We start from the raw sequence: 13093 nt of genomic DNA on the forward strand, positions 1-13093 counted from the left end.
GTTTTTCAACTGTTTCAGTCATATTAATTAAGTCTTTTTTTATTTTTTTAGGGTTTTAATTTTTTTATTTTTCAGTGTGGTATTGAAGAAAATAAAAAAGATAAAACACAATCAAGTCATTTCATATATCCCTTTAAATGTTGTACTCTTCGTCTTACTGCCTCTAGTTTACTTTCTTGAGAACCTAAGATATTAGTCATTATTTTTAATTTGAAAGATAAATAATAAACAAACAAAATCCTGCTTTTTCTAGACCAACATAAATTGGTATTTCTGATAAACACTCAAACGTTTTCTTATATCCCTTTGTTGCAATTGACCTAATGAGTAGTAGGTCTAAGACATATGTCCATCCTGGGTCATCTGTTCTTGGGAGTTCTGTCAATATTCCACGATTTAATTTCTCTTGGAAAAGATGAATAGCATTTATAAATTGAATTGTTTCAGCAAGTTCTTGTCGATACGTATTAATACAGTTTAAGTAGGATGAAGTTGCTTGATCAATTTGACTTTCAGTAAATACTTTTAACTCTGGGCATCTTTCAATAATACGATTCCTATTCGTGCCAACAGTTTGAACACAGTCTATGAGTTGTTTTGCATATCCAGAGCATGTTAAATTAAAGTCAGATGGTTTAGTTTTTTGACTTTCTTGCATGAAACTTTTAAAGATAGATTGGACTTGTTTCATTATCATTTCTTCTGTTATTTTTTTAGGTATTTGTTTAAGGTTTTCTGTTGAAGTTGTTTCAGTATTTTGGGATTGTGTCTCTGTATTTTCAAGAGAAGAATATGTTAAGGAATGTTTTTTATTTACCTGAGTCGTTCGTTTTAAGTCGTCAGTCTGATTTATTTTTAGATCTTTTGTCATGGAAGGTTTCTTACTATTACTTTCTTCTCTTGAAATTGAAAGACTCTTAGAGGTAGTGTCTTCTTCTTTTGGTTTTGAAGGTTTTTTTGTGGTAGTGTTTTGTTCTTGTGTAGTAGTAGAAAAATAATGTTCCATCTTTTGAAAGAATGTATTATGAGTATTAACATTCTCTTTAAGTTGGGAAATTTCAAATTTGATTTGGTCACTGTTATGTGATGTTCTTATATTAATTTCTTCTTTGAACTGGTTGACTAGAATAATCTTATTGAGATCTTCTTGTTTAGGGAATAATGTTTGAAATATTCCTGTATTAGAAGAGAAAGTGCAACAATTCATTTGAAAGGAATTCACAAAAGAGCCGAAGTCTTGGTTTAAACAAATATGTTGAGGTAAAGTAGATGAATCTTGTAGAATATTCAAATAAGAGTCAGAAGAGTAATTAGGAATAATTGTTGAATACAAAAATTGTGAACGGTCTAGTATTAAATGGACATAATATAAGGGTGTTGATGATGTACATTTATTGTTAATGAATTGCTCGGCTGTTGTATCTGAAAGGTCAAAAGATATTACAATATCAACAGAGTTTAATGAAAAAGTTAATGGAGTATCAACTGATATGATAATGTTTTGAATCAGATTTGAATTGAATTGGTTAATATTATGAATGTCATGAATTTTATTGGATACAATGGGAATATCAAATTGACTGAAAGCATAATAAATATCTGAGAAAGAAGGATATAAGATACAAACTCTTTTTGTTTTACATAAAGAACAAAAAATAGGTAAAAACACATCAATAGGAGAAAGAAGAGAGTTTGGTATAATTTGAGAAAATTGTGGATAATAAATTGAAGTTTTTAATTGTTTGAGTACAATTTCTTTTTGTGAAAATTTTATTGTTGAAGCGATCCATTTAATCATTTCATATTGTGATTCACTTAATGGTAAAAGTAATTTATGGTGAATGTTTTTCATTATCGAGATTACTTCAAGAGAATAACCCTGAGGAATAGGTTCAGGAGAATTTAACATAATAACAGGAGTTTCTAGAATAATTTCATTGAATGTCAATGAGTCAACAAATACAAAATCAAATTGGTTTAATAATTCAAGTCTAAGATCTGATGAATTACCAAAAACCGCCAAGTCTACATAAGGAATATTTGAACTATTGAATATTGATTCATAAATAATTTGAGTTTCATCTGATAAAGGGATTTGTGATGTTAGAGATGGCCAAAATGAAGAAGGAGCAAATCCCTTTAGCAATGTATTTGTTGAATCAATTCGACTTTGATAAAATGAAACCAGTTCATCGGCACATATAATAGCAAGACTACCTAAATATCCGCAACCTCTTAACAAATGAATGAATGAAGGAATAAATTGGGTAAACTTCTCCCTACTCCATTGAATATAGGATTTTTTATTTGTGACTGAATTTATAATGATTTTAATCACTTTTCTTTCTTCATCAGAAAAAGATTTTATCATCTCATTATCAATATTCCATTGGTGTTGATGTCTTGTTTGTGTTAAACGAAGACGATCAATATACTGTTTAATAAAATAACCATTAACTTCACTTTCTTGTTTAAACTCAACTTTTGTTTGAGAGTCTTTATTGCTTAAAACTAAATACCCAATTGGTCCAACTAATGAACGTGCAATTCCTAGAATACGTTGGATTGAATAACCAACTTCAGTGTTTTGTATAATGGGTTGAGTCTCAATTTCTTTTTTCTTTTCGTACCACCCTTTTAGTTTATTTAGTGTGTTTTCAGTAACGTATGTTATAAGTGTTTCTTTTTCAATTCGTAACTCCACTAAGTAAACCGTTTCAGTCAAAGTAAAAGAAAATATAACAGAACTTTTTTGTGTTATAAGATTAAACAACTTGATTTGTCTTTCTGCAATAGTTTGAGGATTTTCCGATTTTAACACTCTCACTAAAACAATCATAATGAAAGTGAACTTAGAAGATGATAAAAAGAAAAATAAAAAAGAAAAGAATTTGACTTTTTAATTTCGTTATATAAAACATGAAATTATTAACAAGGAAAATTCCACAGAAGAAGAAAAATGAGTTGAAAAGACAATCTTAAAAAAAATAAAACAATGACAGAAGGTTTAAAAACAATTGGAGCTCATATCAGTGAAGATCCTGAACTCATTCTTGGAAAAACCGCATGGGTAATCCTTGGATATATTGCTATTGGAATTGCTTTAATTGGAGGAATTGCTTTTGGTTTATTAACATATCGTAAGAAGAGAAATGCAGCAAGTTATTCAAATATTTAATTTTTCATTTTTTTTATTTTTATTGTAATATTTTGTTTTACATTTCATTTTGTCAAAAATATGTTATTTCATTCTATTTTTATGTAATTACATTTTTTGTTATTTTTTATAATTTAACTCTTCTGAAAATGAGAAGATGACACTATTTCAACTAGTTTTTGAAGAAATAATCTATTTTATTATGAACAAAATTTGTTTGAATATAAGAAAATAAATATAATTTAAAGATAAAGATTCCATTGAATGATAAAAGTATTTAAAGTTATAATATTTATTTACATTCAATTTAATAAGAATGTAAAAAAAATAGAATTGATACCATTTTCAAACCAATTTTAAAAAAAAAACAATTTTACATGAAAGATTTTAAATATTATAATAATCATTGATGTTATTGAACCAATTACTTTTTATATTAACTGAGAACATGTTCCAAAAGGAGGTGAATTTCTTACAGTTAATTACTGATTTATAAACTATCAAAAGTAAATCAAGTAATTTATTTAAAACTTAATGATATAAATTAGTTTAGGAAATAAGAGAATATTTTTTTAAAAAAAAACAGCTTAGAATAAACAGAATGTGTAAAAATCTATTTAATAAATAATTTTTTTATATCTAATAATACAAAATAAAGAACTAAGAGATTTAGTGATGTTAGTAGTAATGTAATAATACTAATTTATGTAGTAATTAATACTTTACATATTAAATTGTAACAAATATATCACATTGTGTTAAAAATCAAAGTTAAGTTACATTAATATTTTAAAACAATAATAAAAGTTCTTTTAGAAACAAAGAAAGGTTTATCATTTTTAGAATAAATTTACACAGACTTTTATTTTTGTAATGATTTTTTCATAAAACTGAAATACAATCTGATTATTCAACATTTAAATAATCACATTGTTATTACGTTATAACTTACTATTTAAAAAAAAACAAATTTATCAGTAACAATACAACTCAGTGAAAATAAAATAATATCGATTTAAAAAAAATCTTCTTCTTTTTATTAATTAATGGATCTCAAAATTTTTAGTTAATTATGTCAAATGATACAAAAATGAAATTTGTTATTTTCAAAGATAGAGTAACTAAATTTGCTGAGTGGGTTGATAATGATAATCCAAAAAATACAACTAAAAAATATAAAGAATATATAGAAATAGTATTAAGTACAACACCAAAATTTTTTGAAAGGATGTATTGTATGTTTTATCCATTAGATGAACAAGCCAGATGTGTATTAGAAGAAGTAGTTTCATCAATTGATTTATTTAGAATGAAAGAATCTCCTTCATTCACTGAATTAAGAACAGTGGTAAATGAAATAAGACCAGATCTAACTCCACTATTAAATAAATTTCTTAATTATCAAGTAATTTATTGTATTCGGCACATACCACTTATATCTGAATTTCTGAATGAACTAAAACCTGAGGAATATAAAATAATACAAGAAAAATTTCAACATTTCTTAAAGAAAACACAATTTATTGTAAGAACACAAAAATTAGTTGATTTAATAAGTCAAACATATGAAAACTCTCCTAAATTATCAACTAATTTTACATTTTCTGATATTCAAAAGAAATATCAATGGTCTGAACTCAGACTACCTATCACTGAAATTGACTTAAAACATACTAAAACTAATGAAATTGAACAAACTATTGAACCAAACGTAATAAAAGAAACTAATGAAATTGAACAAACCAAAAAACCTAAATTACCTTTATCACTTAGGAAAGAATCTGATATTATTCAACCTAAACAAAGTGTTTCTACAAAGGTATCTTCTATTGATCTAAGTTCTGTTACTCAAATACCTTATAAAGATATATCATCAAATGTTGAACAAATTAAAGAATTAAGATATTTAGATATCGACTGTAAAGAAATAACTACTGACCAAAAAGATGAACAAATTGATTCACTTCTAAAATGTATTAAAGAAAAATTAAATCAAAACATGCAATTTTCTGATACTCAACAAACAGAAGATGTTTTAAAGATATTATCTTCACTTTTTTAGTTTGAAATTTTGATTATTGTTATCTTTTTTTTTGGATGGCTTTACTTTGAATTATATTAAAACATGTTTAGATTCAATCATTGTAGTTTTGACATTAAAATGGTTATAAAACCTTATTGAATTTAAATATTTTATTAAGGAAATGTTATAAACTACTAATGGTGTAAACGTGTATTATAAAAATGAATATAAAATGATTAAAATGTCAGAAGAATCAATAACAATAATGTTTGTAATAAACAACAGTAAGAATGACTTCTATAATTTTTATGAATAGTTTACTTAATTAATAAATTCGAGTAAATAACTTTTTATATTTCCTTTAATGTAAAAAAGATAAATATAATAGTATTGTTAATTAATGTTTTACATTTTCAAAATGTCTTAATCACTAACAATTTAATAATTTTATAATTTAATAGAAAACCCAATAAAAATTATTGTTAAATAAATAACTTCATTCATTTTCACTTTATAAAGTCTAAACTAATAGAAAGAATAATTTCAGTCAGTAAATAAACTTGAAATTAATTTTTTTTTAAATAATTATATTATGAAATACTTCTCTTTGAATATTATTCTCCTTTTTTTATGAAAAAAAAGTAACAAAAATTTATTTTGCTTTTTTTATTTTTTTGTATTTTTCTAAATTCATAGAACTTCTGTGATTTTTTATTTCTCGTAATTTAATGGATGTATCACCAAGTGATGTTTGTTCAGTGAAAATGGTTATAGTAGTAATGATACTTAGTCATAGAATTATGTAAAATATGTTGAAACTGCAAGTCCTGAATTAATCACAAAAATAAAAAAAGCCGAACATCTTCAATTAATGTTTGATGAAGATGAATTAGAAAATGAAATAAGAAATTGGAAAGCATTTGTTCGGTTTATGGAAGAAAACCAAAAAATTCTTCAACAAATTGGTCCTAAAATCAATATGATACCTGGGTTTTGGTATACTGTTCTTCACAATGCTGGACTCTTTGATTATTATGCAACAAATCCAACTGATGTGAAAATCTTACAATTCTTATATTCAATTTCTTGTCATTCGTTTTCTTACCAAATCGTCCCTTATCCAGGTTCAACAAATAAAAAAACCCTCAGGGTAAGTTTTGTCCTTTCATTTACTTTTAAACCAAATCCTTACCTTCTCTATAACACCTTAACTAAGAAGGTCACATACTTAGAAAGACATTTAAATGGGCCACCAACCATTGTTAAGTTTGTTTATTTATTCTTTCAAATTTTTCTAGTACTGATTTATTAGCTCTGGAGTCTTTTTTAATGAAGGACAAGACCCACACAAAATCAATGGAGTTATTGTTGGATCTTTCTTTGATTATTTTGTTCCATATAACATAAAAGACTTTTATGAAGATGAAACAGAAGAAGAAACAATCAATAATATGCTTGAAAAAGATTTTACTGTTACAGAAACTTTGATCAGAACTATATTAAATAATTGCGTTGAATGTTATCAAAATAAAAGAGAGATTATTTTTGATTGATTAAGTCTTCATCTTATGACTTTTCGTTTAGTTATTTCATAATCTAGTTGTTCAATCTTTAAAAGTCTTTTCATTTGAGTTTTCTTTAATAAAGAAAAAGATTTAAACAACCCTCCTCATCTTAAAAATTATAAAATGAACTTCATTTTTGGAGCACTTCTTTTTATTGTGGTATTTGCTTCTTGTGATAATTGTAAGTCATGTGAAGATGAAAAATGTACTGACTGTAAAAGTGGATTTATGATGTTAGGAGATAGTTGTGTTGATGGAAATACTGTTCTAGATCATTGTGAAGAATTTAATACTGACAAGTTTGGATGTAAAAAATGTGCTAGAGGCTATTCTCCTACTCTTCATGGACTTTGTTTAAGTTTGTCTCATACTTATATATTTATATTACACAAAGTACTCAAACATTAATAGAATGTGAGCATTTGTTTGGTCCAGATTGTCTTGACTGTGATCAAACTAGATCAGATAAATGTACACAATGCAGAAATGGAGCTATTGTTACTCGGGAGGGGGCATGTATTTGTTTGTTAATTTATTCTTTAAGATTGAATAAAATTTGAAAAAGAATGATATTTAAGAAATAGATTGCAGAAAATATTTTAGACAATGTGCTGAATGTGATGGAATGACAATGAGGTGTACCAAATGTTCAAATGGAAGAAAACCAGATAATGGCTTTTGTTAAAGGACGGGAAATAATAATTAAAAAGAATTGAATTCACAAAATGATTCAATGTTTCATTTAATACCATTGTAAGGCAAAGAAACAACGAATAGAAAATTTATCAGGACTTACTTTACCTGTAAGAATAGTACTTTCAAAAGGATGAGAAGAAGTAAAGTTATTCGAAAAAGAAGCATCAATGAATGACTGATCATTAAGAGCAATGGTAAAAGCATTTTTTACTGAAAGGATAATATTTTTTGTAGGTGAGATTTGAATAAGAGAATCAGATGAAGGCAATGGTGTGAATTTAAGTGATAAAGGACCTTCATAACCTTTCAATGAGAAAAGAGTAAATTGTGTTGAGCAAGACTCAGAGATAAATGGAGCAAATATACCAAATAAATTACCAGTAGAGTCAAGTATTAAAATCATACAATTTGAAATCGATGAAAGTAATGAAGAAATTCTTTCACATGATAATTCATCAATATCACTTGAATAAATTAAATGATAGTCATTACATTTTGTCCATTTCATTAATGTTAATTGAACAGGACGTAATTTTTCTTTTAATCCCTCTTCAGCAAATTCAAGTAATTCATCCTTACATTCTCCCATTGCCTCTTTTCTGGCATTTGCTGTCATAGATTCATTATTTCTTTTTTCTTCTTCTTCACGTCTTAACCTTTCTTCTTCTTCTTTTTTTTTTCTTTCAAGATTCGTTATTGTTAACACAACAGCAGCAGGTTTTTCTTCAACCTTTTTTTTTGTTAAATACTCTTCTTCTAAAGTAATATCAAACTTAATGTTTTTATTTGTTGTAACATCACAAAAGTCATCCAAATTAATACAAAATTTACCTAGGAAATCATCATCCCCAATTCTGTCCCAATCAAAACACAATATTTCTAATGGCTGGTGATCTGAAACGACAGTAAATGTTTCTTCCCATTTAGGTTCACTAGTGTTGTTGTCATGTTTTGTTTTATATTCTTTCCCATTATTAGTAAATACACAAAATGGATCACACCATCCAATAGGGTCTGCTTTTGGCCAGTTCATTCCTTTAACAAAAGTAATTTCAAACATACTCATTACTTAAAACTAATAAATTAAAATTTAAGTTCTCTTTTATAAGATCTAATACAATCAAATGTATTAAATCATTACAGAAGTTTAAATGACAAAGGGGATTTAAGTAGATAATGAATTGTTAAATAGTTCCAATTCAAGTCTTGTTCATGTACGAAATTATAAGGTGTATGGTATTAATCATTATTAAATTATTAAATTTAATATTCTTTTAAGATTTATTTCTTCATTACAACATACAATGAAAATCCCTTAGAAATAATTATTCACTAACAAAAAGATTTAGATGACATTACAATGAATATGTTCATAATCATTATCAAACAAATAATAGCCATATCACTTTCTTATCTTTTATCATATTTAAAATCACCGTAAATGTTTTCATTAAACATAATTATAATAAAAGTAATTAGTATTATCACAAATACCATAATGCAGGTGGCATATTTAATTAATATTATTATAAGAATAACCAAGATAATTGTAAAGGATATAGGAATAAAAGATATTACATGAAAAGACAAGAAATGAAAGGAAAAAAGAAACAAAGAACAAAACAAAATTGAAGAATGGACAATGAGGATTGAGAAATTGAGAGATAGTGAAAGAGAAAGTAAGACAAAATAATAGACTGAAATAAAAATAATTTCAATAATAATTATAATAAATGAACTAATCAATAAAGAAATGGTAATAATGATGCAAGAACAAGATACTATAATTACAATGGAAGTAATGATAAAAGATTTAATGAATAAGAATATGAAATATCAAATGAAGTAATGTGGAAACAGTTGATGTTAAATACAGAGATATAAAAGTATGTCATGAACAATATATTCATTGAAGAGTGACAAAAATAATCTCAAACAAATAAAATGAGGTAGAAGAATCAATATCTACTGAAAATAAATTTCGTAATTTTTTTATTTATAATAATCACTCGTTTTATAAAAAAAATAAAGTAGTGATGTTTCATAAACATAAAAAACAAAAAAATGTTTGTAATATGTTAATTTTATATAAGAAATATATTTTATTGCATAATGAATAACCAAAATTAAAAGGTTATAATTTTCATATAAACAGTTTTTTATACCTTTAATTAGGTGTAATTTTTCTGATTAATAGTTTGACATTGGACTTGTTTTTTTTATCATGTATATTGATACTAGTTTAATGCGCTATTTAGACTAACCAGAATATAAAAAATACATGAAATAAGTTAGAATATATTTTAGATTTTATTAATAGAATTTACGTGTAGTTATAAAGATTTAATTCAAAAGAACTAATCTAAATCGTATATATATCATTTTCTAACACTTTGATGCAGTATCTGTTATTTTCGAAGTACAATATTTTAATTAGTATAACCATTTTTATTATGTATAAGTCTGTATTTTGAAAAATAAATAAAAATAAATTATCTTAAATAAAAATCGTCTTTTGTTATTGAAATTGTTATAAATAAGAATATGTGTTTAATTATTAACTAATAAGTATAGATTATTTACAACAACGTTTGTTTTAATTATAGTTAATTCTATTTAATATTAATATTAATATTTATATGCATATATTATGTGTTTCTTGTTAATTGATTAGTTAAATGTTCTATTAAACTATTTATTTGTTTTATTGGTTCTTTCTCTAAGTAACACTTGTACTTGTACAAAATTAAAAAATATAAATTATTAAAAATGTAATTCAATTCATTTAGGTTTGTTTAAATTTTTTTCGGCTTAGAAATGTTTTAATTATTATTGTCATATAACGCTTAACATAGTTATTTGCTTATTATAAATATTCAGTGTTTTATATTTATTTAATTTTTATTTGATTCTACTTTCTGTTTATAACACGATACTTATTATTTAGTTGAACTAAATTTTATACTAATTAAATTTTTTATGTTCAATGTCTAAATTATTTGTTTTTATTACTCTGTAGTTGTATGATAATATTAAATAATATTCCTTTTATTATTTTTGTTTTTATTCAATCAAAATATTTATTACTTCTTGTATTAATGAATTATGACTTGACACTGTGTTATTTTATTTTAAATACAAAAAATTATTATACCAATTAATTGTTATTTACAATATTTATAAATAATATAAGTTTAAATTGATTTTTTGAAGTATTGATTCCAATTAAGTGATTTAATAATTTTGTACTATCTGAATGGAATTTTACATGATATATATATCAATTTATTGTAAGAATAATAGAAATATTAACTAAAATCATTCAAACGAGATATTATTGTTTATTTGATTTTCAAATAATAAATGGTTATATATATTCAATATAAATTTATTGAAATAAAGTTATGAAAACAGATATCTATTAAATTAATAATATACTTTACAGAAATAGATATATGACTCAGCAATGAAAACAAACATTAAGTCAACAATGTGTAATACTTCTGTATAAACTTATTAAATAACATATTATCCATTCAATAATTTGCTTAATTAAAATAAACTTTATACTTTTTATACTAATTTTTGTTGAATTTGAATTGTCAAACAAAGTTATAAAAAAATTAAATACATTGTATTGGATAATAAAAGTTCAATAAACACATTTAATTAATCTTTAAATAATCATTTTGTTTTTCATTGATCCATTTTAATTTGTAAATACTAAGTTGAGGTTATATCATTTTTATTAAACACTTTTATGAAACTATTATCAAATTAATGTATTTTTTTATCATTTTAAGTCATTTTACTAAATTTCATTATAACGCACCAAATGATTCTAAAATGTTTAATAATCATTTTATTTGTCTTATAATTATTTTTCAAACTAACATTGTTTGTTTTTGTTTTATTTAAACTTCAATTAACATTCTTTTCAGACATAAACATTATGTTTTTGTTGTTTATATTCTTTCTTCAGTCTTGAGGTTCATTAATATTTTCTTATTTTTTCAGGATTTAGTACATCTTTTGTCATTTATACAAATTTGTTTGTCTAAAACAATAGATACAGTTTTGTTTTTAGTTCTTTTAGTTAAATACTTCTTTCTTATTGAATTAACTTATTTTCTTTCATTCTTGTTCGTTTTTAGTGATTTTGTATTTTATATTAACTTTTTATAAACAATTTAACTTTTCTATATCTTTTTTTAAAATCTAATATTTTTTAAGTTCTTCCTTCTATACTGGTTATTAATTCTAGTCAATTTTATTCTATATTTGAATTACTTATTGACTAATTTGAAAGTTATTTCTTTTTTATGGTTTAAGCTATTTTTTGATTCGAAGATGATATGTTAAACACACGAATCCTAAAATAAATGAATGCTTCAAATTTCCAGTTATAGTTTTGTTGTAGTTTTGTACTTAGTTAGAAAATATATTACTCAATAAGGAAAAAATGATAATTATTTATGATAAGAGAATATCTTTATGATAATAAAAGAGTACGTATTTGTAAAGGTGTTAGTATTCTTTATTTATTAAGATGAAGGTGTTTTTGTTAATATTGATATTATCAAAGAAAAAAAATGATATGAATATAATAAATGAAATTAGTCATAAAAGAATATAGTGATAAATGTATATTCTTTTATCATAAAATAAGAAAATAAAGAATGATGAAATTTAATACATATTAAATCAGAAATGAGCATAAATGAAGAATAATTAAGTTAATACAGTTTGAAATGACTTTAATTCAATGTAAATAAATGAATGAGGAATAGAAACCTATATTTTTTCAATAAGTAAAAGCGAATGAATAAATGAAGCGGCAATGAATAAACATTAAATCACGAAGATATTATTAGTCTCTAGTGAGGAAGGAACAATAAAAAAATAGAAGTAATAACATTTAATTACCTACCTTTTATTTTTTCTATTATTAGGTTTTAGTATATTTATTTTCGTTCTTATGAATGTATTTAGAAACTTGGTGATACGGTTTTATCAATATTATTTAAAATTCTTATAATGAATAACAAATTTATATAAAGAAATGAAAAATAAAAAAAGAAATATTCTATAAATTGAAACTAATGATAAACCAAAAAGACTCAACTCCAAAATATAACAAAATAAATAACAATTCATATTAAAACAAATACTTAATAAAATAATTATTATTTAACTTTTCTTCTCTCTTTTTATTTGTGTTTTAAATAATTATAGTTTTTGTAACCCCTATTATGTTTCGAGATAAGTTAATTGAAGGAAAATACATTAAGACTCAAAAACAATTGTAAATGAATATGTTTATCATTGCAATTTCAACAGAAATTAATACCTACTAATAAACATATTTATAACCTTTTCTTTTAAAAACTGAGAGAAAACAAATAAAAAGAGAATAAGCACAATACTAAAATACCTATAAGTCTATATTATAAAACTATAAGTGTGAGGATATTGTGGTTGAACCACAAAAATTGTGTTGATAATATAATATCATATAAAATCAATTTATATAATAAAATTATTCTTCAGCATGAAAGGCTTATACTTTTTAGTATATTTCACTTTTTTATTTGAATTAAGTTTTAGAACGAAGGTGGCACGTCTGAAACACCAAACAAATACTAGTACAAT

The 13093-nt window shown here is 23.8% G+C and overlaps 6 protein-coding genes across 6 annotated transcripts in view; 3 read left to right on the top strand and 3 right to left on the bottom strand.

Annotated features, from left to right (window-relative positions):
• Nucleotides 1–116: 116 nt before the first annotated feature.
• ENU1_169830 (hypothetical protein) lies at nt 117–2839 on the bottom strand (the record flags this gene model as incomplete). The annotated part of the gene is made up of 2 exons (XM_008861106.1): nt 117–184; nt 235–2839. 2 exons carry the CDS (start codon nt 2837–2839, stop codon nt 117–119), a joined length of 2673 nt encoding a protein of 890 aa, XP_008859328.1.
• A 1390-nt stretch (nt 2840–4229) lies between these two features.
• On the top strand, nt 4230–5219 carry ENU1_169840 (hypothetical protein; the record flags this gene model as incomplete). The annotated part of the gene is made up of 1 exon (XM_008861107.1): nt 4230–5219. The coding sequence occupies one exon, from the start codon at nt 4230–4232 to the stop codon at nt 5217–5219; it is 990 nt and encodes a 329-aa protein (XP_008859329.1).
• A 689-nt stretch (nt 5220–5908) lies between these two features.
• Nucleotides 5909–6733, top strand: ENU1_169850 (nucleosome assembly protein, putative; the record flags this gene model as incomplete). Its single annotated transcript, XM_008861108.1, has 3 exons — nt 5909–5929; nt 5977–6446; nt 6493–6733. The coding sequence occupies 3 exons, from the start codon at nt 5909–5911 to the stop codon at nt 6731–6733; spliced, it is 732 nt and encodes a 243-aa protein (XP_008859330.1).
• Nucleotides 6734–6868: 135 nt separating this feature from the next.
• On the top strand, nt 6869–7430 carry ENU1_169860 (tyrosine kinase, putative; the record flags this gene model as incomplete). Its single annotated transcript, XM_008861109.1, has 3 exons — nt 6869–7103; nt 7157–7267; nt 7330–7430. The coding sequence occupies 3 exons, from the start codon at nt 6869–6871 to the stop codon at nt 7428–7430; spliced, it is 447 nt and encodes a 148-aa protein (XP_008859331.1).
• A 57-nt stretch (nt 7431–7487) lies between these two features.
• ENU1_169870 (C2 domain containing protein) lies at nt 7488–8507 on the bottom strand (the record flags this gene model as incomplete). Its single annotated transcript, XM_008861110.1, has 1 exon — nt 7488–8507. One exon carries the CDS (start codon nt 8505–8507, stop codon nt 7488–7490), a length of 1020 nt encoding a protein of 339 aa, XP_008859332.1.
• Nucleotides 8508–13037: 4530 nt separating this feature from the next.
• The window catches only part of ENU1_169880 (RNA recognition motif (RRM, RBD, or RNP domain) containing protein), a gene marked incomplete at both ends in the record, with an annotated part of 591 nt that continues 535 nt past the window's right edge, over nt 13038–13093 (bottom strand). The window contains one exon of the mRNA XM_008861111.1: nt 13038–13093. This exon is cut by the window's right edge and continues 535 nt beyond it. Coding sequence (XP_008859333.1) covers nt 13038–13093 — 56 coding nt within the window.

This window comes from Entamoeba nuttalli, assembly GCF_000257125.1.
Source record: "Entamoeba nuttalli P19 unplaced genomic scaffold asmbl_7384, whole genome shotgun sequence".
NCBI lineage: Eukaryota > Evosea > Mastigamoebida > Endamoebidae > Entamoeba > Entamoeba nuttalli.